General features: G+C 37.8%; 2 protein-coding genes, 1 long non-coding RNA gene and 1 other non-coding gene across 4 annotated transcripts; 2 read left to right on the top strand and 2 right to left on the bottom strand.

Annotated features, from left to right (window-relative positions):
* The first annotated feature begins 3,792 nt into the window (after positions 1 to 3,792).
* On the top strand, positions 3,793 to 9,648 carry LOC112191873 (GDSL esterase/lipase LTL1). Its single transcript, XM_024331345.2, has 4 exons — positions 3,793 to 4,114; positions 4,230 to 4,357; positions 4,627 to 4,869; positions 8,985 to 9,648. The coding sequence occupies exons 1-4, from the start codon at positions 3,877 to 3,879 to the stop codon at positions 9,471 to 9,473; spliced, it is 1,098 nt and encodes a 365-aa protein (XP_024187113.1). The 5' UTR covers positions 3,793 to 3,876; the 3' UTR covers positions 9,474 to 9,648.
* On the bottom strand, positions 5,897 to 8,978 carry LOC112191874. The gene is made up of 5 exons (XR_002933171.2): positions 8,147 to 8,978; positions 7,847 to 8,012; positions 7,184 to 7,303; positions 7,008 to 7,096; positions 5,897 to 6,360 (listed from the first exon to the last, which is right to left on the bottom strand). It is a non-coding gene; the product is annotated as an uncharacterized LOC112191874 (long non-coding RNA).
* A 188-nt stretch (positions 9,649 to 9,836) lies between the features above and the next one.
* On the bottom strand, positions 9,837 to 9,909 carry TRNAR-ACG. The gene has a single exon. It is a non-coding gene; the product is annotated as a tRNA-Arg (tRNA).
* An 11,530-nt stretch (positions 9,910 to 21,439) lies between these two features.
* LOC112191831 (GDSL esterase/lipase At5g33370) lies at positions 21,440 to 23,571 on the top strand. Its single transcript, XM_024331257.1, has 5 exons — positions 21,440 to 21,739; positions 21,836 to 21,963; positions 22,260 to 22,502; positions 22,708 to 22,960; positions 23,057 to 23,571. Exons 1-5 carry the CDS (start codon positions 21,502 to 21,504, stop codon positions 23,287 to 23,289), a joined length of 1,095 nt encoding a protein of 364 aa, XP_024187025.1. The 5' UTR covers positions 21,440 to 21,501; the 3' UTR covers positions 23,290 to 23,571.
* The last annotated feature ends 2,404 nt before the right edge of the window (positions 23,572 to 25,975 follow it).

Raw genomic sequence — 25,975 nt, 5'->3', positions numbered from 1 at the left:
TGTGTACAATTTGATAGGGAGGGCTTGATGGAGTGGCTCTTTACTTAATTAATTGCCTATCCTAATCATTGCCCAAAACAATGATGGTCAAATGTTCCCGTCAGAAGCAACACCAGAAATCTGTTTACGTTTTCAATCTCCGTTCTTCTGTTTGTTGATTTAAGTATGTTGAGGCACATGACCATGACTATTTAGTAGTTCTCTACATCACTAATTAATGTAACCAATCTCTTTCTATTTTGGTTGTTATTATCTTAATCAAAGCAACATCCTTTGCCCAGCATGACATGTTTTTTCTTTTATGATCCAAACCTTGAGTCACTTCAGTCAGATTCATCAAAGCTAATAGTGCAGCTAACTAGGAACATGATCGATTTTGACAAACAGATGTGCCCTAATTGCAAACTTTGCTTAAATGCCAAGCATGTATATCAGACAAAACCAAACTTCATAATTTGAAAGAAGAGGTGTATTTTTTGATCTAATTAACTCTTGAAAGAATAACTCCAAGCTTGTCATGCTAGAATATTAACCCTGTGGGGAAAATATGATAACCCATCATAGATCTACTCAAAGGAAACGACTTCCTTCCAGAAATGATCAAAGGTTGACTAGTAATTAATTTAACCCTCTTTACCGACATGCTGTACATGTAACATGACATGTTGTACGACATAGTAGAATTACTCGATCGAAATTCAAACCGGCTTGCAGCAGTGAAAAACTGAAAATAGTACTAAAAACTAGTGAGATCAGAGAGGAGCAGTGGAAACGACTGTCAACTATCGATCTATATAGCTGGCTGGCTACCAAAAGTGGAAAAGATTATTAACTGTAGACTGGGAACTAGATAGGAAGACAATTACAAAGAAATATATGTATCCAACTGACGCAGTTGGGAGTAACGGGGTTTACAAGCGATAAACCCTAAAAGACATTGTTCTGGAGTCCACCAGTGAAATAGAGAAAAATCTCTAAATTTTATTAAATTTGATATCATAAACTGATCCTAATACAAAACATGATGGTGCTTATATAGGCATCCAAGACCTAAAATCATAATCCAACAATCTTTAATCCAAATTTAAAAGGAAACTAAAAACCTAAAATAAAAGAATTCTAAAACAAATGTAAAAGTAGCCTAAAAATATTAAATCCCAAATCGGATAATTAAAACGACATATTTTGGCCTAAATCCGTTAGGGCTCACTAAAGTGAGTCTTAAAGATCTCGTCGTTTCCATTCTGAAAATGTATCATGCGTCTCAAACGGACATTCTAACCAAATTTTATTCCAATCTGATTCACAATCCATAATCTAACTTTTCGCACGAGAAACCCGAAAAGTCCAAAACCAAATTTTCTTGGATATTGCAGTGGCTAGTAACCTCATTATGCGTGAAACCTATTTTCCAATCACTCTTCTTGATTCCACTCCGCTTCTTTATTTTTCTAATTTTTTGGTTAAACCAGGCTCATTTTCGTCCTACATCACCAACTCACCTTTTGTACTTGGTGAGAATTTAAGAGCCTGAAAAGATTGGCTTCTAACTTTATGGTCATCATACCAATCTGGGGATCTGTGGCAGATCGAGATGTCTATTTCTTGTACAGTTGGCTGCTGGTCTAATTTAGCTATGCCATGTGAGTGTTTGTTGTAGAAGAAGCTGGCATCATATTCAATCTTCTATATACCAACTCATAACCTTATTTCATCATATAGTATCACATAACTTATAAAACAAAAATTAACTCTGTGAGAACCTTTTTTCAGAATGATTTGATTATTATTTGCTCTTAAGTTTCTAAATATAATAATCCGAGTATATCTGTTATAAATTTTTTAGCACCAAACTTATTGCACACTAGCTGTGCATGGCTGCACATAAAAATCTCCAGGCTTTGATCTTCTTAAATAATATTTTCTTATCCAGCAATCCAGCATCATTCTTGGTCTGTGGGAATGAATAAGTGTGTAGGTGTGGTTTTGCAGGAGCTGCATGAGAGTTTAATGCTTTGGCAAATTGAAAATTTCACTGGAAAAACAAAATGGGGGTTCTGCTTTTCTTTTCTTGATGTTGTGATTTTGAGACAGTACGTCTTAATGACTAGCTACTACTGCATATTGACCAAGAACAATGTTCTAACATATATAAGGGATTAAGACTTTAAGAGTATCGATCACTACTTCTAGTGCAACGGGTTTGTATCTAGAGTAAAACACTTAATTTTCTATCTAGAGTGATAGCCATTTGTATCTAGAGTGAAAGGTGATTGTATCAAAAGATTAATACCAACAAATGAAAAATATATCGCACTCCATAAACCTTCATGAGGGGCCTTCTATTACTGTAATGTTGGTGACATGTAAATGATCTGGAATTGAAGGCTTTTATTACAAACAAAGCATTTTGGGGGTTTTGGTGAGATCTCCTCAGCTTGTCTAAATAAGTCGCATATAAAACTTTCCCATAAATAAAGTCAATTGAATGTACAGTGAGGTGGTAGACGAAGAACCTCTAAAAGTAGTTGAATCTCACCCCACCTTATTTATTTTGACCACATGGCCTATTGATCTTTTGCCTTTAGTCTGTCCCCTCTTGCATGTCCAGTATATATCCATCATACCTCTACTGCAAGGCAAAGCTAAAAATGCATCAAACAACTTCCTAATTAATAGCTTGAATGTGTATTTGCTAAGATAATTAGACTTCTTATTATAGCAAATCTCAGTCAATAAACCTAACAAGCATTACATTATTGAACATACTCGATCAGAGACTGGCCGGTATATATGCATCTGTTTCTGCATGGGTACTGCTATAAGCCACTGCCAGATCATTAAATTGTTTCCCAGTTATTAGTTCAGGCATGTGCCATGCATGTTTCCCTTGTATATTATGCTTAAATACGCTTCTCTTGGCTCGCGGATTAGAGGATCTGGAATGGGAACAGAAGCACACCATTGTGTGTTTGGCATGCAAGCTCGGATAAAAAACAAAAAAAAATTAACAAAAAACTGCTGCATGTTTTTCTTTCCCCTCAGAGATTGAATTTTTTCCGTTCCATGCATGAACTAAAAGGAACACTAGTTTTATCAAGCTAATTACAGTAATCAAATACTAGCCCGGATCATGAACTTTGATGAAGTGCTAGCTTAACACATTCCAGCCGTTCAACCAAGGAAAGACAAAAAAAAAATGAAAATATATATATATAAGATATAAATATGCATATACATATTAACATATATGTGTTTGTGTGTGTGTTTAGAGAAGAAAAATGATATCTGTGACATATGCAAGTTGGTTGTTCATAATTTGATACAACAGCTCACAGAGGTGAAGAGTTATTACTGAATGGAAAATGATATCATGATGATCATTTATGCTTCGGAACTTTGTTTTATATCTGTGACATATATAGGAACCACTATCACTAGGCCTAAAAAAATTAGTTGGTTTTTTCAAAGCTGTAACAAGTAGGTAGCAAAGCTGAAGAGTCTACATCAGACTTCAAATTTTTCACCTCCTTTTTCACTCCATGCAAATTTGAAAAGCTAGTAGATTGTCAAATCACCTATATCAAAATTTCCAATGCAGGTATTAATTACAAAATACAAAGGAAGTTGTCAATTTAGGTCATAGTGGATCAGTACAGTGTAATGCATGCAGCAACTACCAGAACAGAACTATCAGCTTCTGTAAATATGGTGGCCCAATTTTGTTAACCTAGATGCCATTAATACCATGCCAGACACTTGAAGCATGAGCAATATATATACCTAGCCCTTCCTTCACTTCACTAACCAGTGGAGCAAAGCTAACTGTGCAAGAAACAAGCGGTTTTCGAGTTTCTTGCAACCAGGTTTTTCATAATGCATACAAACACAATGTTGGCTTTTTGGGTTGCTTTGGTCCTGCTGGTTGCTTGTGCTGGTCGTCAAGCCGAGGCACGAGCATTCTTTGTTTTCGGAGATTCGCTGGTGGACAATGGCAACAATGACTACTTGGTCACCACTGCCCGGGCCGACTCGTACCCTTATGGGATCGACTACCCGACTCACATACCAACCGGACGGTTTTCTAATGGCCTCAACATACCAGACCTCATCAGTATGTTTTTTACATTTTAGGCTGTCCTTATTGTGATTGAATTCTCATGCGGATAGCACTAGCTAGATTTTAGAAGATTGTGAGTGTTCATTACTTTGGTCTTGCATATTTTCAGGTGAGTCAATTGGGTCAGAACCCACATTGCCATACTTGAGTCCTCACCTCACTGGACAAAACCTACTTGTTGGTGCCAACTTTGCTTCTGCTGGGATTGGAATCCTCAATGACACTGGAATCCAGTTTGTAAGTACATCTTAGTACTCCGGAAAGTCTTTTTTTCATCTAATACGTTATTAAAATAAAACACGTGGCAACATAGATAGGGTTCGATACATATTTCCGAGTTTAGGTCTTTAGTGTACATATATAATTATATATGTCTAAAAATTAAACATGAACAATATTTGCGTGAAATGATACGCTGCGTCACTACACACCGAAACTCATACTTTCTTTTGTGTTTTCAGTAATATATGACTAAATATATATGTGTATGCTACATCATTTGGCAGCTTAACATAATCAGAATCACCAAGCAACTGGAATACTTCGAACAATACCAGACAAGGGTGAGTGCCCTAATCGGACCTGATCAGACTCAAAGCCTTGTGAACGGAGCCCTGGTCCTTATAACCCTTGGTGGAAATGACTTTGTGAACAACTACTACTTGGTTCCCTACTCTGCTAGGTCTCGCCAATACTCTCTCCCAGACTACGTCGTCTACCTCATCTCTGAGTATCGCAAAATCCTCAACGTAAGTAGCCAAGTACCAATAGTTCTATTCTTTTCTGCAGCTGCATTATTACAACTCACTTAATTTTTTCAACAAACCCTTTTACTTATTTGAGCTACGTACAATATTCATATCCATATATGTCTTGAGAACCGGTCACAGGAAGGTAGGATAGGGTGAGTAGTAATGGTGATGTGACTGAAGGGGGAGCAAGCAATTATGAAAGATATGTTTTGGTTGGTGAGACCACCAACCAAAGAATGTTCATTCATGCCCTTGGTCAATTGCACTTGTGACTATATCTGCTTACCTTAAAGCTGTTTTGGATCCAAAACATTAATTAGTAGGAATCGTGGCACGTTTACTTAATTGAAATAAAAAATAATCATGAATCAGAGATAAGTGGAATAGAAAAAAAAAATCGGTATTAATTCCGGAGGATTGATTCATAAACTCATTTCCTCCCTTCGTAATCAAATTTCTGAGTATTCAGGAATCGATTCCTGATAAGAAGGTGGGATCTACATCTAGGTCTATTCCTTCATGTGTTAGTAAATCCATGAATTTTTTTACCCAGAATCATTCCAATTCCTTTATGTGTTAATAAACGCATTAATGTTATCATGTAATCATTTGCCTCCCATTCAAAGTAAGTAAACGTACCCTTAGTCTCTTAGATCAACAAGCAATCGGACCATTATTAAATGATTAGAAAATGAACTAACATGCATGCAAATTAAGATTCATGCTTATAACAATAAAGTAGGAATGAGATCGGAGGTCTCGAACTATACCTCAATTAGGGCTGGCCTGAGTCGGTTCTACACTTTCAAGTCCAGAAACCGGAACCGGAACCGAGAACACATAATCGGTTCGGGTATGATGTTTTTTGTATCAAGAACCGATATAGAACCGAACCGACCATATTCGGGTCGGTTTCTCGGTTTTTCGGTTCCAAGATCAGTTCGGGTCCTGTTTCGGTTTTTCGGTTTTCGGTTCCAAGTTCGGTTCGGTTCCACTAACGGTTCCTCGGTTTTTTCATACAGAAAAACTGTTTTTCAGCCTTTTCTAGTCTGCAGCTTCCAGTTTTCCTGATTTCCATATATACATTCAAATGATTCAATATTGCAAATACCATCACTCATAAAACTCAACAATCAACATCAACATAACAAATTAGAAATTTCTAGCCAACTCCCAAACTCTCAAAGCATGAAACTGATGAAAGCATTATTAAACCATCAAACACACAAAATATTGAAACTGCATCAATTTGCAGCAAACTAAAATACTGAAACAAACCAACTAAAATGCAACAAACCAACTAAAATTGAAACAAACAGAAACAAACCAACTAAAATTGAAACAAACTGAAACAAACCAACTAAAATTGAAAAAGTTCATGAATGATCAATATTTCATCAAAGTGCATTACTGCAAACAATCAAACATTTCCAGCATGGCTTCCTCAGTTCCTCTTCATCAATGCCATCAATAGATTCAATACCAAATCTGCATACAAAATAACAAATCTGAAATCAATGATATTAGGATAATTTAAAAAAAAAAATTGAACTTCAAAGCTGCCTAAATGTTCAGACCTTTATGCATAGTGGATTGTTAACAAACAACAAAACAGATGCAATATATTTTTTTCATTAACAGTTAACAAACAACAAAACTGAGCAAAACAGACACAGCAAAAGAAAACCCATTTACCAGTTCACCTCAAATGCATGGTAAATACAAAAATGCCCAGTTCCTAATTCTCAAACCATCAATCCCACACAGTCCAATCAATCCCACACAAAATGAATATCAAATTCTATTGTGGTAAATAAAATGCATCATCATGGATTGGCTCCACAGTTCCTAATACAGTACATAAAGAAGAATAGAATGATATTGCAAATTTGCAATGCACTGAACAAAATCAGAACATTTAGAAAGAAAGCAGTGATGAAACACTAATCTTTAAAAAAAACCAGTACCTATATTTAAGTACCTATACATCAGTTCTATTTTCAAAAGCAAAAACCACACAGCACACTATGTTTCTCAAAAAGAGTTCCTTAGAAACAGCCTTAATTCAAAAAGAGTTCCAAAGCTAACATGCATCATGTTTTCAATTTACCTAGTTTAAGCCAACTCAGTCATACCTCACTACCATCATTCAGATAAAGGTGTTCCAGCTCCATCTGAAATAGTCCATGATCTTGTGAGAATTCTTCAATGATCCAATTTCCAACTGTAGAAATCAGATGATAGTGTTATCATAAATAAATGCCAACATTTCTTTCATAACTAAATCAAATTCAACATTCAATATACATACATCCAAATCTAGCAGCAGTTGCACAACATATGCGACCACCGAGACCCGAACAACTTAGCCAAGCGCACCGCTCTCAAACTTTAGCATGTTCTCTACGTATAACTCAAGAGCAAGAGTACTCTGCAAAAGCAATATAGCGTATCTTTAAAAAAAAAGGCAATCTTCAGATAGCACTAATCTCATAAAAAATGCAGACATTAAAAGGAAGAAAACAGATATCAATGCATGATAATATTCAACCACAACAGAAGAAAAGCAAATGTTCAGAGAAAACAAGATTTTGGCAAACATTGACCTGCTTTTTGTTTGTATGATCAATCCATATCTCAGTAGGTATCAGAAAGAAAATAATGATTGCAAAGGACATTTTCTGAGTTAACACTTTAGTACTAGCTCGAGTGCATGGTAAACTTACAGTTCCTTTTCTGGTATAATATCCATTTAGACCACGGTAAACTAGTATCAGCAAATTATTATATGATCTTTGTGAATTATCAAAGTACCAACCATGACCAAGTAATTGCCTAATCAAATCGAATAAATGGGTTGCCAAATTAACCACATAGGATTCCAAATTCAACCAAGTAAACAAAACCCAGTAAGCAAAAACCATCAAAAATTGAAACTTTGAAACAAACAAGAACAAAGTTTGAATTTTTATACCACAAATTGGGTTGTTGCAAGAATATATCTTTAGAGGCAGAGCAGAGTTGTCGGATCTCGGACTCCGATAGCTGCACGCCTGCACCTGCTTTCCGGGTCGGCCTCGGACTTCAAGAAGACGGCTGAAGATGTCATCAATAACCGATTGGTCCATGCATGATAACGCCTGAAGTCAACGGCGATGGAAAATAATTGAAAGATCAAAGACTGAAACTTGAAGAGAGAAGAAGAAGAAGAAGATGAAGGAGAAGGATAAGAGAGGGAGTGAAAGAAAAGCATGAGACTGGGGTCCAGACTTACATTGATGGAGGTCGAAGACGGGGATGCATCAACCAAATCGATCGCAGATGGCTAACAGCCCAACACAAATCGAAGACGCGATGGTCTTGCTCGTCGAAGACGCGTTGGACACACAGAGAGTGAGGCAGTGAGCGATAGTGTGATACTGCGATAGAGAGAACTAGAGAAGTTTTAGGGTTTTGAACTTTTGATCGAATGGATAGGATCGGATGTTGGCGCCTGATCAAATGAGAATGAGTCTATTTTACAGAAATAAGCTCGGCCCTAATATCCACTTATACACTGACATCTGTATTTCGGTTCCAAGGGGGTTTTAAAAACAAGAACCGGAACCGAACCGATAAGACTTCGTCAGGAACCGAACCGAGAAAAATGTAAATACATATGCCCTAAAACCGAACCGAACCGGGTTTTTCGGTGCGGTTTGGTGCGGTTCCTTCGGTTTTACGGTTCGCCAGGCCAGCCCTAACCTCAATGGTGCTAATGCAATGATCGATAGATAACCATTTATGGTGACGAACCCGGCCATCATGCTAACTTATTTTGTTTACCTAATTATTATTCTCGATCATGAATTTTTTAAGGCAATTCATCTAACATCTTGTTTCAATTAATTAATTTACTTTACATTCCTCTTTTACTTAATTCGATATATTTTTACAGACGTATTACCCCTACATTCTAAAAACTCTGATCGAACATGAATAGGGTCATATAAACTACCAGTTAATTGTCTTTCACTTGCTAGAAGCTAGCAATCTGTGACTCTTATGTACATGTATTAAGTACGACATGAACCATATGATCGACTTGACTTCATGTTGCCTTCACAATGCAGAGGCTGTACGAACTGGGAGCCCGTCAAGTCCTGGTCACAGGCACAGGACCACTAGGCTGTGTCCCCGCCGAGCTTGCCATGCATAGCCGAAACGGGGAGTGCTCCGTGGAGCTCCAACGCGCTGCCTCGCTCTTCAACCCGCAGCTAGTCCAAATGATCAGCTCGCTCAACAGCGATCTCGGGTCCAACGTCTTCATTGCCGCAAACGCCTACCAAATGCACATGGATTTCGTTAGTAACCCCGCTGCCTACGGGTTTGTAACATCAAAGATAGCCTGTTGTGGCCAAGGACCTTACAATGGGATCGGACTATGCACACCCCTTTCGAACCTGTGCCCGAACAGAGACTTGTACGCGTTTTGGGATCCGTTCCATCCTTCGGAGAAGGCTAATAGGATCATTGTGCAGCAAATCCTGACTGGGACCGAAGAGTACATGCACCCCATGAACCTCAGTACTATGTTGGCCTTGGACAACTCTAGGACCTAGTGCAACTATCAAAGGCAAGGGTTTTGCATGGTTATGATGAATTCATAGTATTTCCAATCTATGGGTCTTTGTTACTTGTAATGTCATTATATTATATATGTCATGGAAACTGTATTATTGGAAGTTATATTTGGTATTGGTTTGCTAATCAAATCCAAGCTAGCTCTTTAATTTATCTCTCTCATTCTTATGAATACAGTATAACTAGCCAGCTCTTTTTGAAAGGAAGCTAATTTGAATAATCACTCTTGATCAAAAGAAGTTGATGAATTATTAAAATAATAATAATAATTTAAAAAGAAAAAAGAAAAAAAGGAGCAAAGGTGATGGTTACAAATCACGGAGGACTAGATTAAAAAATAGCGACTCTGCTGGGGATCGAACCCAGAATCTCTGGTTTCGTAGACCAGCGCCTTATCCATTGGGCCACAGAGTCTACTTGCTAGCCTAGTGCTTCTTAAACTTAAAACTTAATAAAGATTTCGTTGCTTGCAAGAAAAATGAGCTGCTGCTAGTTTTATTCTGTTATGAAACTAGATATAGATTGGTGTGCTGAACAATAATTTGGGTGCAATTTGTTGGCGTGAGTCATGCCATGTAATTAGGTCATGAAGTTAGGGTAAAATCCCCATATAGTACTCGAACTGTCACGAAATGCACTTTTTGGTACCTACAAATTTTCAGGGAGTCCAGTGGTACATATACTATCCCTCCGTTAGCCCTTATAGTACCTCCCTCCGTCTATTATTCCGTTAAAAAAACCTATGTGGCAGTCATGTGAGTAAAATAGTAAGGGTAAAATAGTATTTTCATTCATAATTAGAATTATAGAATTTAATATATTGAATATCTATAATTAAAAAATTATTTTGACACACAAAAAAAAGACAAATAATACCCAATTTATTCTTCACTATTATCGGGACACTTGGGTCAATTAATTTAAGTACTTTTATTTTTGTTTAGTTTTTTTTATTTTATGAATATTTAATATATACTAATTTGGAGATAACTTTTTTCTTGAATAATTATGATTAAGGGCTAAATACTGTTTAGTACCATGTGGTATCTGTCCAACATCGATTCAGTCTCTCGACTTTCAATTTCATCAAAAACACCCCTGCAAGATCATTTTCTCATCCAATAGGTCCCTTTGTCGGGATTCCGTTAATTTTAGACGCTAACTGCTGACGTGGCAGTCCAACTTAGCAAAAGTGGGACCCGCGTGGAAGTCAAATACCGAAAATGACCATGGCCAACAAGATATAGAAAAATCCAAAATAAACTTTAAATTTTGCAGTTGGGGAGACTCGAACCCACCCCACCACGCATGCAAATTTAAAACCAAACCACCAGACCATTTGCACGGCATTGATAGATTCCACACAAAAATGATATATATCAGTATAACCGGATATGGAAAAATCCAAAAATAATATATATTTTTGTTTGGAACATACCATAAAGATGCACGTGGTTTGGTGGTTGGGGTTTTCATTTGCACATGTGGTGGGGTGAGTTTGAATCTCCCCAACCTCAAAATCTGAGGTTTATTTTAGATTTTTCCATATCCGGTTGCATATACAGATATATATTATTTTGTTTGAAACATATCAATGTCTTGCAAGTGGTCTGGTGGTTGGCAGTTTCATTTGCATGTGTGGTGGTCAGAGTTCGAGTCTCCCCATTTGCAAAATTTGGGGTTTATTTTGAATTTTTCCATATCCGGTTGGGTATAAATATATATATATATATATTATATATATATATATATTATTGGACACATATCAATGCTGTGCAAGTGGCATGGTGGTTGGGGTTTTCCTTTGCGTGTTGGGGTGGGTTTGAGTTTCCCCAATTGCAAAATTTATTTTGGATTTTTTCATATCTGGTTGCCAGGGTCATTTTCGGTATTTGACTTCCATGTGGGTCCCACTTTTGCTGAGTTGGACTGCCACGTCAGTAGTTAACGTCTGAAATTGACGGAATCCCTACCGAGAGACCTATTGGACGAGAAAATGATATTGCAGGGGTGCTTTTGATGAAATTGAAAGTCGAGGGACTGAATCGAGGTTGGACCGATACCACAAGGTACTAAACAGTATTTAGCCCCCTATTGATTAGGTAGGTAAATCTAGATATTCACTAAATTCAATTCTAGGTCTTTCTTTTAACCTAGTCTAATTTATTTTAATTTAGTTTAATAAAAAATTTGTAAAAGAAATATGCAAAATAGGTTTTTTATGATTTTACCCATATTTTAAAGGAATAATTGACGGAAGTAATAAAATGGTTAACAGAGGATAATATAGGTACCATTAGACTCCCTAAAAATTTGTAGGTACCAAAAAGTGCATTTCGTGATAGTTCAGGTACCATATAAATATTTTACCCGTATTATATATTATTATGATTAGTCTATTATAATTAGTTTCCTAATATGTCTTGATGTATCTTGTTTATATACTCCATTCTAGGAGGTAAATTATATATCAGAAAATCTCAAATCTCTTGTTCCTTTGTTCTTCTTGACTTAGTATCAGAATCGAGATCCATTCAGACTCAATTTGTTCTTTCTGCTGCGAATATAGGGTTCTTTTGATTCTGTCCGTTTTGATTTGGTGGAATTAGCTTTTTTGGTTGATTAATTCTCTTGCCTTGGTTTTTCTTGTCGAAATTGTTCTTTTGCTTTTGTAAGTCATGAATTGGTTCTTTTGCTTCTGCAAGTTGATTTCATCATTTGTCCATCAGTTCATCCCTTTTGTTCTTGTGTCCGTCCGCATCCTTCTTGGTTCTTTGGTATTCTTTTTGTTACAATTTGTAGGGGTTTAAAGAGGAAAAAAAAAAGATGGTGGATTTAAAGATTACCGATGGGAAGGATGGAGAGTCTCAGGGTTCATTCGGAGAGAAGAGTCATATGGCCCGAGAGATTGTTGTTGTTCATAATGTTTGACTTGGATACACATTTACGCAAGCGTACGTATCGTTGTCAAAATAAGGGAAATATTAAGCCCAAAGTTTATCGTACCACGGGGATTAATGGCTAACCCACAATCCTTGGGTAATCGGAAATAAAGACACTTAGCAAACAAAGAAAAGAAAAAGAAAATAAATAAAAAAATTAATCTAAGGCACCAAGCCCTAGCAATGCTCGGTTTTGGTTCTCACCAAAACCTAATCACAACTAAGAGCCTAGTGGTGGATATGCACAAATGAGTGGAAGAGTTTAATGTTTGGGGGTTGATTCTAACTTAACAAATAAGAATGAAATGTAAAGCAATAAAAAATAAAAATGAAATGTAAACAATAAAAATGAGAATGTCGGGGTGTTAGGGAGGTTCCTTCACCCAAATCTCATGTGTCGGAAGATAATCTAATGTAGATGCATATTTCCTATTTTGGCGGTAGTCGTATCCAAGGCGGTTCAAGGCTCAAGGACCGAAATTCTCTTTCATGGTATTCCTACTCCGGTTCAAGGGTAGTAGGAACTCACTTGGCATGAATTAGAGCCGGTTCAAGGGTCTCTAATTCACATCAAGAGGCCTAAAGATCGAGGAATTAGACTACTAAGCGACCCGCCCGCGCATTCACGCAACGGGTGTAAATCACCATACTTATAACCCCTCGAATACGAAATTGAAGGTTTCTAGCTTAGGAATTAGAGGGAGTCAAGCCCCTAACTCCATCCTAGACATGCTCAAAATACACACCCTAGAGTTGACTAGACTCCTAAACATGCATTTTAACCCAACAAAAATAGATATAAGCATCCATCATATGAAAATTGCATCATTACATTAAATTAAACATCTTTTACACAAAATTTTGGGTTAGGGACACAACCCTAAAACCCAACAAGAAAATTACTCACAACCCATAATTATAGACATCAAAAATACAAAATTCAAAGAGAAAAGAAAGAGAAGTGTAGGAGAAAACAATAATAGCCACAATTAGCTAGAAAGCCAACATGACTACTATTGAATTATAACTCCCACAATTACCCAAATCTTGAATTTTGTAGAGGTTGAGCCCTTTAATAGATCCTTGAAGGTTTGTGTGAGTAAATCCTTGAAATCTCTAAAATAAAACTAAAGAAAAGAGGAAAAATGGAGGAGGAGGAGGAGAGAGAGAGGAGAGAGAGCAGCCCAAAGGGGCTGCCTCTATTTGGTGGTGTCGTGCGACTGCTGTGTCTTGGTTGTTCCTTCGTGTGAGATGAATATATATGTATATGTGAGTCGCTACTGTGTGCTGCTGGAGAGAGATGATTAAACTTAGGGCCACGTGGCATGACAATAGAGGAAAAGAGGAAGAAATCTTGCTGCGCGTGAGGGGAGGACGCCAACCTGAGGTGAGAATCATGCTTAATTAAACCAATTAACCATGCCATGCCACATGTCCAATTGGAATTGGTTTCCAAACAATTAAACAAAACTGCACGTGCATGCTGCATTAATTAACCAATTCAACTTAATTAAGCAATTAAGCTTAATTAAGCAATTAACAAATCTACAACTTCATCCTTTTGTCGAAAACTCAAATTTTCACCATTTTCGCGTCAATCTATTTCGTTTCCGCAACTCCACTTATTTCCTACAAAATAAATAAAAGTAGATTAATTACATAATAATTGACTTGAGGATTGACTTAATTCTAGTGCTTTAGATATAATTATACTCATATAAATGCGTATAATCAATGTTACAAACAACTCTAGTTTTGGTGTCAAGCTAGATGGTACCAATTATCAGCTCTGGCAGAGACTTATGAAGATCCATATTCAGGGGATTAGAAAGTGGAGCTATGTTACTGACAGTGTAGCAAGACCTATTGCAGGACCAAAAGCTGATGAATGGGATACGGAAAATATTAATGCGATGGGAATTCTTCTCAAGGCTATGACTCCAGAAGTAATGAGATTATTTGCTAACTATATATGATTCTCCCAAAGCAATTTGGGATTCTGTTGCTGCTACATATTATGATGAGAGTGACTTTGCTCGTGTTCATGAATTGAATGTCAAAGCTTTCAAGAGTGGACAACCTGCTGCAACCTTTTATGCGAATTTGAAGACAATTTGGCAAGAGCTTGATCAGCAAAACTCTAATCCTATGACTTGTGAAGCTGATATTAATTCATATCGAACTGTGCAGGACAAGATGCGTTCCATTTTTTTTTTGCTGGCTTGGATCCTCACTTTGAAAGGGCAAAGAATGAGTTTTTGCGTTTTGTAACTCCACCTACATTGGAACAAGCGTTTACCTATATCCGAAGAGATGAAGGTAATAAGGCTGCCGCTCAGAACCTTCATACTGAAATTTCTGGGTTAGCAATCCATGCTACACCTCCACCTACACCTCAACCTCAGATTGGAAATTCTATCCTAGTTCCATCTCAGAGTCAGTATCAACCACGGAATTAGGGATATCAACAGAATCAGAATTATAACCAAATGACTTGCAACTATTACAAGGAAGTTGGTCATTTCAAGAATCAATGTCTTAAGCTACGAAGGTTTAACTACAACAACTCTGGTTGGAGAGGAGGCAATAATACTGGAGGATGTGGAAGATGTAGTGGTGGTCAAAGAGGCAAAGCAGCAATCCAATTGGTACCAAAACCTGACATTTACTGCATTGCAGGGCAAGATCCCTCAAAGGGTAATGTTTCCTTAACTCGAGGTAAAATTGGTGTTGCTTTACATGTTTCTGACTTTAATAGTAGTGATACATGGATAATTGATTCTGGTGCGTCTGACCATCTGACCTATGATAAGTCCTTCTTTGTATCTATGTCATCTCCTTCTATATCTCATGTCTCTAATGCGAATGGTGCGTCTTTTCTGGTCTTAGGTATTGTGTATGTTCAGGTTACACCATCCATTGTATTGCATGATGTGCTTTATGTACCCTTATTGTCTCATCATCTTTTGTCTATATCCTAGTTGGGGTCACAAAATAAGTGTTATGTAACCTTTTATCCAATGTATGTTATTTTTTAGAATCTGTGCACCCGGGTGATCATGGGCAAGGGAAACCTGAGGAGGAGACTGTTTCACTTAGATTGCATGCACGCAGAGCCAACACAAGCACCAGAACAAACTTTGGCCCTGACATTGAGTTCTGACAGATTGAGTCAGCTATGGTTGTGGCACAGGCATTTGGGTCATCCATCTTTTGGAGTTATGAAGAAGTCCATGCCTTTGTTGTTTCTAGGAGTTAGTGTGTCTAGCCTGCATTGTGAAACTTATGCTCTGGCTAAGAGTCATAGGTCTAGTTATCCTTCGAGTTTTCATTCTTGTACTGTGCCTTTTGAGTTAATTCATTCATATGTATAGGGTCTTTCTAAACATTCTACCATTTTTGGAATGCTATATTTTGTGTTATTCATTGATGACTTTACTTGATTATCTTGGGTAGTTTTACTTAAGTCCAAAGATTTTGTACTATCTGCTTTTACAGCATTCTATAAGCTTGTTCGTACTCAATATGATGCTCATGTTAAGGTCTTTCATTCCGATAATGGGGGTGAATTTGTCAATCATTTTTTTCATGAATATTTCCAACACCATGGCATAATACATCAAACTTCATGTCCACAGACACCTGAGAAAAATGGGATGTCTGAATGGAAAAATCGTCATCTTCTGGACATGGCTTGATCTCTTTTACTTAGTGTTAACATGCTTAAGTATCTTTGGGGAGAGGTCATTTTGTGTGCTTTTCATCTAATCAATCGTCTTCCATTTGCCCCTCTTCAAGGTCGTGTCCCACTTAAGGTCTTGTCTAACTACGTTTCTATTCCATCTTCTAATACCCTTCCTGCTCGTGTCTTTGGTTGTATTGCTTATGTTCATCTATATAAGAATCAGAGGTCAAAGTTGGATGCTAGAGCCCTTATGTGTGCGTTTGTAGGGTATGGTTCTCATCATAAAGGTTACAAATGTTATCATCCTCAATTTCAGAAGTTTCATGTCACCATGGATGTTATGTTCAGTGAAGATGCATATTATTTTTTGCCTCCTGTGACTCCTTGTCAGGGGGATAAGTCTTGTTATTATGAAGATTCATTTAGTGGGCAAGATGTGAGACTGGCATCCGAGTTCTCAAGGCTGGAGTGTTTGGGAACATAACTTGAAAAAGAAGACAGCAGCCACTTACTGGAGAAGAGAATTTGGGCAGTCAGCTACTGACCAGCCGATCGGATCAGTCCGACCAGTCGCCTGGAAAGGAAATTCTTGATGCCACCAATGTCGTTTTGAACAGTTCTCCTGTCTCTCCCTTTCCTTCAGTGGTCTCATCTGCTCAATCATCACCCGAGGTATGTTCTAATCCTTCTTTATCTAATACTCCTTCTATGTTAGCTAGTGTTCCTTCTTCTATGTTAAACATTGTTCCCACCAAAACTCTGCCTAGTCATTCCACCTGTGGTCAGCCTCCGAAACACTATGAACCTACTCTAAGTGCAAAAGCTAAATACCCCGTTGCTAGTTATGTGTCGACCCATAGGCTGTAGCCTTTATGAATCAATTATCTTCTGTATCTCTCCCTAATAAAGTGCAAGATGCAATGAGGGATGAGAAGTGGATGCAAGCAATGACAATCAAAATGGATGTTCTTGAGAAGAATTGTACATTGGAGTTAGTATCATTACCACCCAGGAAGAAGATAGTTGGTTGTCGGTGAGTGCATACCATGAAACATAATTCGGATGGATCCTTGGACAGGTACAAGGCAAGACTAGTGGCTAAAGGCTATACTCAAAAGTATGGAGTGGATTATGATGAGACATTTGCACCAGTGGCCAAAATTAACACAATTCGGGTACTTCTTTCGTTAGCTGCTAATCTTGATTGGCCGTTACAACAGTTTGATGTTAAGAATGCATTCTTGCATGGTGATCTGCATGAAGAGGTTTATATGGATTTGCCTCCTGAATATGGTACTTCTATTAGAGAGCAAGTGGTGTGCAAATTAAAAAAAATCTCTTTATGGTTTGAAGCAGTCTCAGAGCTCTGTTTGGCAGGTTCACCAAGTTCATGAAGAAAATTGGGTACCGGCAAAGTAATTCAAATCAGACCTTGTTCCTTAAACATCAGTGTGGTAAATTGACTGCCTTGATTATTTATGTTGATGACATGGTTGTGACAGGTGATGACTTTGAGGAGATTCAAATGTTACAAGGTCAGTTATCTTCTGAATTTGAGATCAAAGATTTGGGTAATTTGAAATATGTCTTAGGAATTTAAGTTGCTCGTGGGAAAGATTGTATTATGTTGAGTCAAAGGAAGTGTGTTCTCGACTTGCTGGCATAAATAGGTATGCTTGACTGTCAACCTGTTGATACTCCTATTGAGTAGAACCATCAGTTAGCAGAGTGTTTGGATCAAGTACCTACGAAGAAAGCAAGATACCGGAGGTTAGTTGGCCGGTTGATTTACTTATCTCACACTAGACCAGATTTAGCCTATGCAGTTAGTGTGGTAAGTCAGTTTATGCATAATCCCAGTAAGACTCATATGGATGTTGTATTTTGTATTTTGCGGTATTTGAAGTCTGCTCCAGGGAAGGGATTACTTTTTTCAAAACATAGTCACTTGGATGTTTCCGGATACACAGAAGCGGATTGGGCATGTAATATTACAGATCACAGGTCTCCTTCGGGCTACTTCACATTTGTGGGTGGTAACTTGGTTACTTGGAAGAGCAAGAAATAGAAGGTGGTGGCTTGTGCTAGTGCAGAAGCAGAGTATAGAGGAATGGCCCGAGGACTGTGTGAGATGTTGTGGTTGAGAATTTTGTTAAGGGGTTTGGAGTTTAGGCAGAAAAAGGCTATGCCGCTTTATTGTGATAATAAGGCTGCAATTGATATTACTCACAATCCTGTTCAACATGATCGCACGAATCATGTAGAGGTAGATGGACACTTCATTAAAGAGAAGCTGGATGGACAAATCATTATGTTCCCCTTCGTTCTTGCCGAAGAACAGTTGGCAGATATTCTTAAGAATGCTCTCTTGAGTAAAGCCTTCTGTGACTCACTTGACAAATTGGGCATCTGTGATCTGTATGCACCAACTTGAGGGGGAGTGTTGGAGTGAGTCATGTAATGTAATTAGGATCGTGAATATTGTATATTATTAGGATTATTCTATTGTAATTAGTTTCATAATATGTCTTGATGTATCTTGTATATATACTCCGTTCTTAGAGAAGGTAAATTATATATCAGAAAATTCCAAATCTCTATTCTTCTTGACTCAATTCGAAACAAAACTACCCATTAACGCACAAGAAAATCTATTATCCAAACCCAACATATAAAGGTAGGAGAAAATGAAAGACCTAGATCAACTGGGCTCCAAACACAATCTGCACAAACAGCCCAATTTTGTAATGGGTACTTAGGCCAGATATTCTCCCCCACACAAGATATATATGAAGGGCAACTACTTAAGTGGCACACTTAATTGATTGTTTACATGAATTTCCAATATTGTGAGAAAAAGAAAATCCTAATAAATCATGATGGGCCAGAAACTAATTGGATAATTAAATATGGTTCATACAGCTGAGCATATAATCATATATAATTAAGCTCACTGTATGAACTTTGTTGAAGTAAATTGGATTCAAATACATTGCTGTGGTCCAGCAAGTACTGATGTCAGTTGATTGTGAAGCCATCAAAGCCTCCAAATAAATTTCCATTAACTTAGCCTCCAAATATGTTGCATAGATACTATATATGCTCTATGATCTATGTTCCCTCTTCCAAGAAATGAAGTACGACAATGATATTAGCAATAATAATCTCCTTCAAGATAGCTATCTGGATCATAAAACCCTAAACCCTAAACCTGAAACGATTTATTTTTTAACATAAAATTATATTACTAATTAGAAATATCGCCTCCAATGTATTATATAGAACCAATACAGCTTATGACCTACAATATTGCAGTTGAACCTAATGAGGCCGGCTTTGAAAACTCTTATCAATGCCTACCGAGACAAGTTAATGCAGCGGCAGCCCTATAAATTAATCAGAGCTAATTCTGCTTCTCTTAATTAAATAATAATGGGCAATTATCATATCATATGAAGCTAAAGGCTACCAGCTGCGGTGACCAATTAAAGAACATGAGTACTTCCAAATCAAATCCATGCATGCTATAGCGTTGTGAAAATTAAAAAGCCTCCAAATTCAGTTGAGAAAGCTAACGAAGCTAGCTTGTTGCTTGAACATTCAAAACTGTTTTTTCCAGCTAGCTAATTCAATTTAATTCGTACGGAATAATATTGTTGCCTAGTAGTTGGTCATATATAATGGCACCCACAAACCATTTGTACTATTACTATGGATCTAGTACTACTGGTCCTATAATAATTTTGAAAGATGTATAAATTTGCTTGGTCCCCCAAAATCAATGCTAGCTTGGTACTATAACTATTTTCTGCTTGGTCGACCCCCAAATTACTTTCTCCCTGATATTAAGCAAGCACAGCCATGCTTTTGAATTTTGCTCAGCTGGTGTTCCATTGTTTCTGTAATCATTTCAATCAAGGCAACTAAATATTCGGAACCATTAATCTTAGAGAAGGAATAGCAGCTAGCAAATTTAAAAGCTGTAAGAGTAGTTGGTTTGCAATCAAACGTCCACAAACTTTATTGACTAAATAATGAGACATTTTACTATTTTATATTGAAGTAATTGCTGGAGAGAAAAAAAAAGCTCATTATGTTGTGTTTGGGAAATATGGGGTATCAGGATATGCGGGGATATGATGCAGATATTTAGAATGGTCGCTGTTCCATATAGATTTTGGGTGCTGATCGATAAACAAGAACACTAAAACCAAAAATGGAACCCGGAATCCCGGATCCTCTACTCTTTTTTTTTTGGTCTGAAATGAAACTTCAGTAAGGCACAAGGGCAAGCAAAGAAAGCAAATACAACAGCAGAAACATCTTAGACAGAGAGCAACCCGGATCCTTTACTACTCTTATGGTTTTTTGTTTTTTGTTTTTGTTTTGAGAATGAATAAAATCTTTTATTCTAAAGTAATAATATTACATACGACGAGAATGACCGGTGGTGGACAAAAGCTCTCCACTCTCCTCCATAAGAACAACCTCAGTTACAAGTCCGTCATTCACAATGACATCCATGACCCAAGCAGGCCCAACCTCTAACCAAACTAATCACCCCTCAACTCGGGCTACAAAATAAGACCAATTATGAGAGTCACGATAAATCTTTGCCGCCAATATTACAAACAGTCACTTCCCCTTCATCAACACCACGCAAGAGCAAGTCACCACCACATTGAAAACAAACACCAAGAGTAAAACATATAGCCCCTAGAAATAACGCCATATCACTGTCACTTCGTCCACATTGACCCAGGAGTCAAAGTACATCCTCATAGCCAGACCACATACATGAGCTTTTTCCCATTACTTTGACCACAAAAAGGTATTAACAGTAAATTGAATTCCTGGGAGTGACAAGCCTCAACTACAATAACAAGACCCCCACACTCTAGCTCAAAAGAGTATGGACTTATTAGACTAAACCGGACAATAAAACACCACTGAAAAATAAAAATACGTCGCCGGAACATATATTTAGACATATGTATGTAATAGTATTGTGCACACCTATCATCAGAGATATAACTTTTGGTAGTGCCATTAACACATCTACCCTGGGTGTGTGTGTTTGGTGGGGTGGTAAGGCTTTGGTCTCATATGTAAGAGGTCAAGAGTTCGAGCCCCATCAAGGCTGGGAATGGGGTGGGGTTTTTTTTTTTTTTTAAAAAAAAAAAAAAAAAAAAAAAAATTAACACATCTACCCTCTAGCTTGCTAATTTTATTCAAGTGGGCCGGCCTTGTTTTACTCCTTCTGACAAAACCCCTACCTTTAGGACCTTTATATAAGACCCTATCTTCTTCACTCCAACACACAAGTTGCTTAATCTTGTTTGAATATCTAACGTTCCATCTTCAAAACAAGCCACCTACATGGCTAGCTCACTGGTGCTGATTTTCAGTCTGGTCCTCACTGCATTGGAAAGCTTCGGCACCCAGCAGGTCGAGGCTCGTGCCTTTTTCGTGTTCGGAGACTCCTTGGTCGACAATGGCAACAACAATTACTTGCTAACCCAGGCTCGTGCCGACGCTTATCCTTATGGCATTGACTATCCAACTGGTCGACCAACGGGCCGTTTCTCCAATGGCTACAACATCCCTGACTTCATCAGTTGGGTTTACTACTTCTAATTATGTTGAACTTTCTCTATATATTAGTAACTTAACTTCAATAACAGTGGTTGACTTTAATGTGTTGTGTAAACAGGTCAAGCACTTGGTGCAGAATCCACGTTGCCTTACTTGAGTCCAGAGCTCACCGGACAAAGGCTACTTGTTGGTGCCAACTTTGCTTCTGCTGGCATTGGAATCCTCAATGACACCGGAATTCAGTTTGTAAGTTTTATTTAGGACACCAAATTGTTTGGACCGCTTATGTACAAAAGAAGAGATTCTTAGATAGGAAAGCTGAACCACGTGGCGGTATGACTGACTAATTAGGATCTTGAAGAGAGGTGTTTTTGGTATATTGCTTTATTAAAAGAGGGCTAATTCCGGGATTTGCAAAGTTCTTTATTAATTTTGAAGTGTTATTTTCAATAGCAATATTGATGGAAGCATTTTTATTAGAAGTCGTAGAGACAAAAACGTTTATGGAAGTGCTTATGGAAATTCTAAAAACAATTTTGCAGGTAAACATAATCAGAATGTACAGACAATTTGAGTATTTTCAAGAATACCAGCAAAGAGTGAGTGCCCTTATCGGATCTGAACGGGCGGAGCAACTTGTAAGCGGAGCACTTATTCTCATGACTGTTGGCGGCAACGACTTTGTCAACAATTACTACTTGGTTCCCTACTCTGCTAGATCTCGTCAATATTCTCTTCCAGATTATGTCGAATACCTCATTTCTGAGTTCAGAAAACTTCTTTTGGTAATCCGGTCACTTCTCTAAAACCAAATTACTTTTGTTTAACTCGGTAATTAATGTTTCAGAATTACTTTTGTTTAACTCAGTAATGTTTCGGTTGGGGCTTCTACCGACTCTACTCTCGCCATTTGATCAAAAAATGTGGACCAAGTTACTTAATGACGTGCAAGTTGTCACTGATGATAAAAACGTACTGTGTCCTTTTCAGAGGCTATACGATCTTGGAGGGCGTAGGGTTTTGGTGACAGGTACAGGACCATTAGGCTGTGTTCCAGCTGAGTTGGCCACGAGAAGTACGAACGGTCAATGCTCAGCCGAGCTGCAAAGAGCTGCAGGTCTCTTTAATCCGCAACTTACTCAGATGCTACTTGGACTCAACAGGGAACTGGGTGCCGATATCTTCATTGCTGCTAACACTCAGCAGAGTGCTAGTGACTTCGTGGTTAACCCTCAAGCATATGGTACGTAAAGTCTGCTATAATTTCCTAAAGCGTAGTAAATTAATTATGTCGTTCAATTAAGAATGGCGATTGATTTGTAATCACTATTTTGTGCAGGATTTACTACAGCGAAAATTGCCTGCTGCGGGCAAGGACCTTACAATGGGCTGGGATTGTGCACTGGATTGTCCAATTTGTGCCCGAACAGAGACGTATATGCTTTCTGGGATTCATTTCATCCATCAGAAAGGGCAAACCGGTACATTGTTCAGAATATTCTGTCCGGCACTACTGAATACATGAACCCCATGAACCTCAGCACCATTTTGGCTTTGGACTCCAGGACCTAGACATCATTTGCATGTTTTCATTTCACACTCTCTATGAGACTTTATTTTCACTGTATACTAGAACTATATAATACCAGCTAGCTATCATTCACGTGTTTGTACCTTTGTATGCTGGATTGTCAAGTACTTCTCAATTTTTCTAGTTAATCTTTGATAGTTTGATGAATGGCTGAGCTACACCAGGGCCTGAAGTGGCCTTGGCACCCCCCAGTCTATGCAATTATATGTTATATATTGTATGATTAACATAAGCAAGAAATGTTTCTTATTTATTTGTGCTTATATGGCCCCCTCAAACTATTTTGGTAACTAAAATTGTATCAATAAATTCTATTAAATTACTCTTTTTTCTGGCTTTTACACAAAAAGGGTCCTTTGCTTTTCAATAGATTAACCACATAATTGACCATAAATAAGATTAACCACATAATAAACCATAAATAAGATCAACATCTAGAGGAAGAAGACTAGAACGAATGGCTAGGTACTCATAGTAGACTAACGGTAAAACTCAATTAGAAAAATTATTTTGGGATAGTATCTCTTTAATTTTATCACAAACAACTTGTATTTTATTTCTACTTCTCTAATAGGTATATACCATGAATTAATCTTATGCTTTACATTTCGGCCCCTCAACCCTTAAATCCTGGCTCCGCCGGTGGATAATTGGATAAGCAGGCAACAGAATTCCCCACGTTCTTTGTTTCATACACATAGTAACATACGCACATCAAAGATCTAATTGACCCCAAGTCGGTGAAAATTCAAAACTCGATTAAAAATCAGCACAAAAATGAGTACTTGTTCCTGTGGTTCCTACCAATCATGTCACTATGTACTCCTCCCAACGGACAAAATATGATTGATTTAGATGCACACAATTGTAGGGAGTAGAAACCGAGAGACTACATGATTAAGTACATAGTTAATAGTTTGATTACCATATGATTGCTTACAACAATGTTCCTTGCTACTACTGTAAAAATTGGAAATTGAGCCCAGCAAGACAAACAAGGGAATCTCTAGCTTACAAAAGAAGAAGCGTTTACACATATATGTTCATAATTAACATAGTACCCTACAAATTACACGTATATGTTCATAACCCTTAAATGCCTCACATATGATTCAGAGTAACATAGCACCCTACAAATTACACATATAGGTGGTGTTTGTTATGAGGGACTGGATGGGACGGGGTACCATAACACGAGGTAGCCCGTGTTTGGCAACAACCTGAACTGTGTTAAATGAGACTCTACAGTCTCCAAAACACAGCCCACATCGTCTACGAGAGCGACGCCAAAACTTATGGGATTGTGGAAGCCGGTGTTGTAGACGTTGAAATCCATTCTCACTGGATCTGCTCTTCGCCTCAACCTCATCATTCTCTCTCTCTCATGCCATTCTTTTGCTTCAGCCTCCCTTAACACCTCTTCTTTGGGTTCAATTTCATCTTCTCTCTCTTTGCACCGATTATTTTTCACTCTCCCCTTCAACCCTCTACCTTCTTTTTTCTCTATCGCCTCTATTATAGATCATTTGTTTATGGGTTGTAATTATTTTAAGAATTTGGTGTCTGGGTAGCTTGATCTGTTGAGAATTTTGATCAATTTCGTGTCTGGGTAGCTTGACCTGGTAAGATTTGTGATCAATTTCACATTTGTGCTATTACGTTCTTCTGGTTTTTTTTTCCTGGGTTTAAAGACTGGTTTTTGTTTAATTAAGGTTGAGTTTGTCTATATTTTTTGCATAGTTCCTGAAGGCTTAAGCTTGATTAATCATTAATTGAGTTGGTTCTCCTCTGTTAGTTTTCAACTCCACCAATCAATGCTTACTTTGGTGTTCTTCTTTCTTATGTGGTTGTTCTTTCTTATTATTAGTTGGAGCACCAAATATGGAACAAGACTGTTATAGGAGAACTCCTGTTATAGAAATAAGCCAAGTTATAAGAGTCCGGAACTCCTGTTATAGAAACAAACTGGGTTCATAATTAACCCACCAAATTAAACTGTTAACTGTGTTCCGATTTTGTACTCAATCACTAGCTAGCTAATTTCATTATCGGTTGGCACCCAGTTTCACTCTTGTAACACACAAAAGCTACATCGCCAGGCAAGAGGGACAAAGCAAGCAGGACGAAGATAAACCAGAGTAACAGCCAGGTAAATTCAAAATCACCATGAGGAAGTAGGCAAGGTAATTTACCATGAGGGCAATGGATCAGTGGGAAAACCCTCCAGATAATGATCACCGTTGTGATTAAGGAGGCAACTCCCAAAGTAAAAAAGGCCTCCATGCATAGCCAAGAAGTGTGGTGCCCTGTTCATCAGAAGGGGCCGGGCATTCCCACCACCATAAATCCAACGGCCGACCAGTAACCCAAAGAGAAGTATCTGTGTGTTATGTTCATTGCAACACCTAATAATGATTAGGTGTTGCAATGAACATAGCACACAGACACTGGCGGACGCACGTTGGGAGTTGGGACGAGTGAGGGCAGCTGCCCCCAGTGGATTTTTTTCATTTGCGCAGCAGCTTCATATATATATATATATATATATATGTTATGTTCATTGGTTTGCCCCCAGAGATTATGCTGCCCTGCCCCCAGAGGAAGTGTAATCTGCTGCCTCACAACGATTAAACTAAAGAAACTTAATTACACGTGTAAATGTGTTCA

Source organism: Rosa chinensis, chromosome 3 (assembly GCF_002994745.2).
Source record: "Rosa chinensis cultivar Old Blush chromosome 3, RchiOBHm-V2, whole genome shotgun sequence".
NCBI lineage: Eukaryota > Viridiplantae > Streptophyta > Magnoliopsida > Rosales > Rosaceae > Rosa > Rosa chinensis.
Note: the sequence above shows the minus strand (reverse complement) of the source record. Positions and strands in the feature narration are given on the sequence as shown.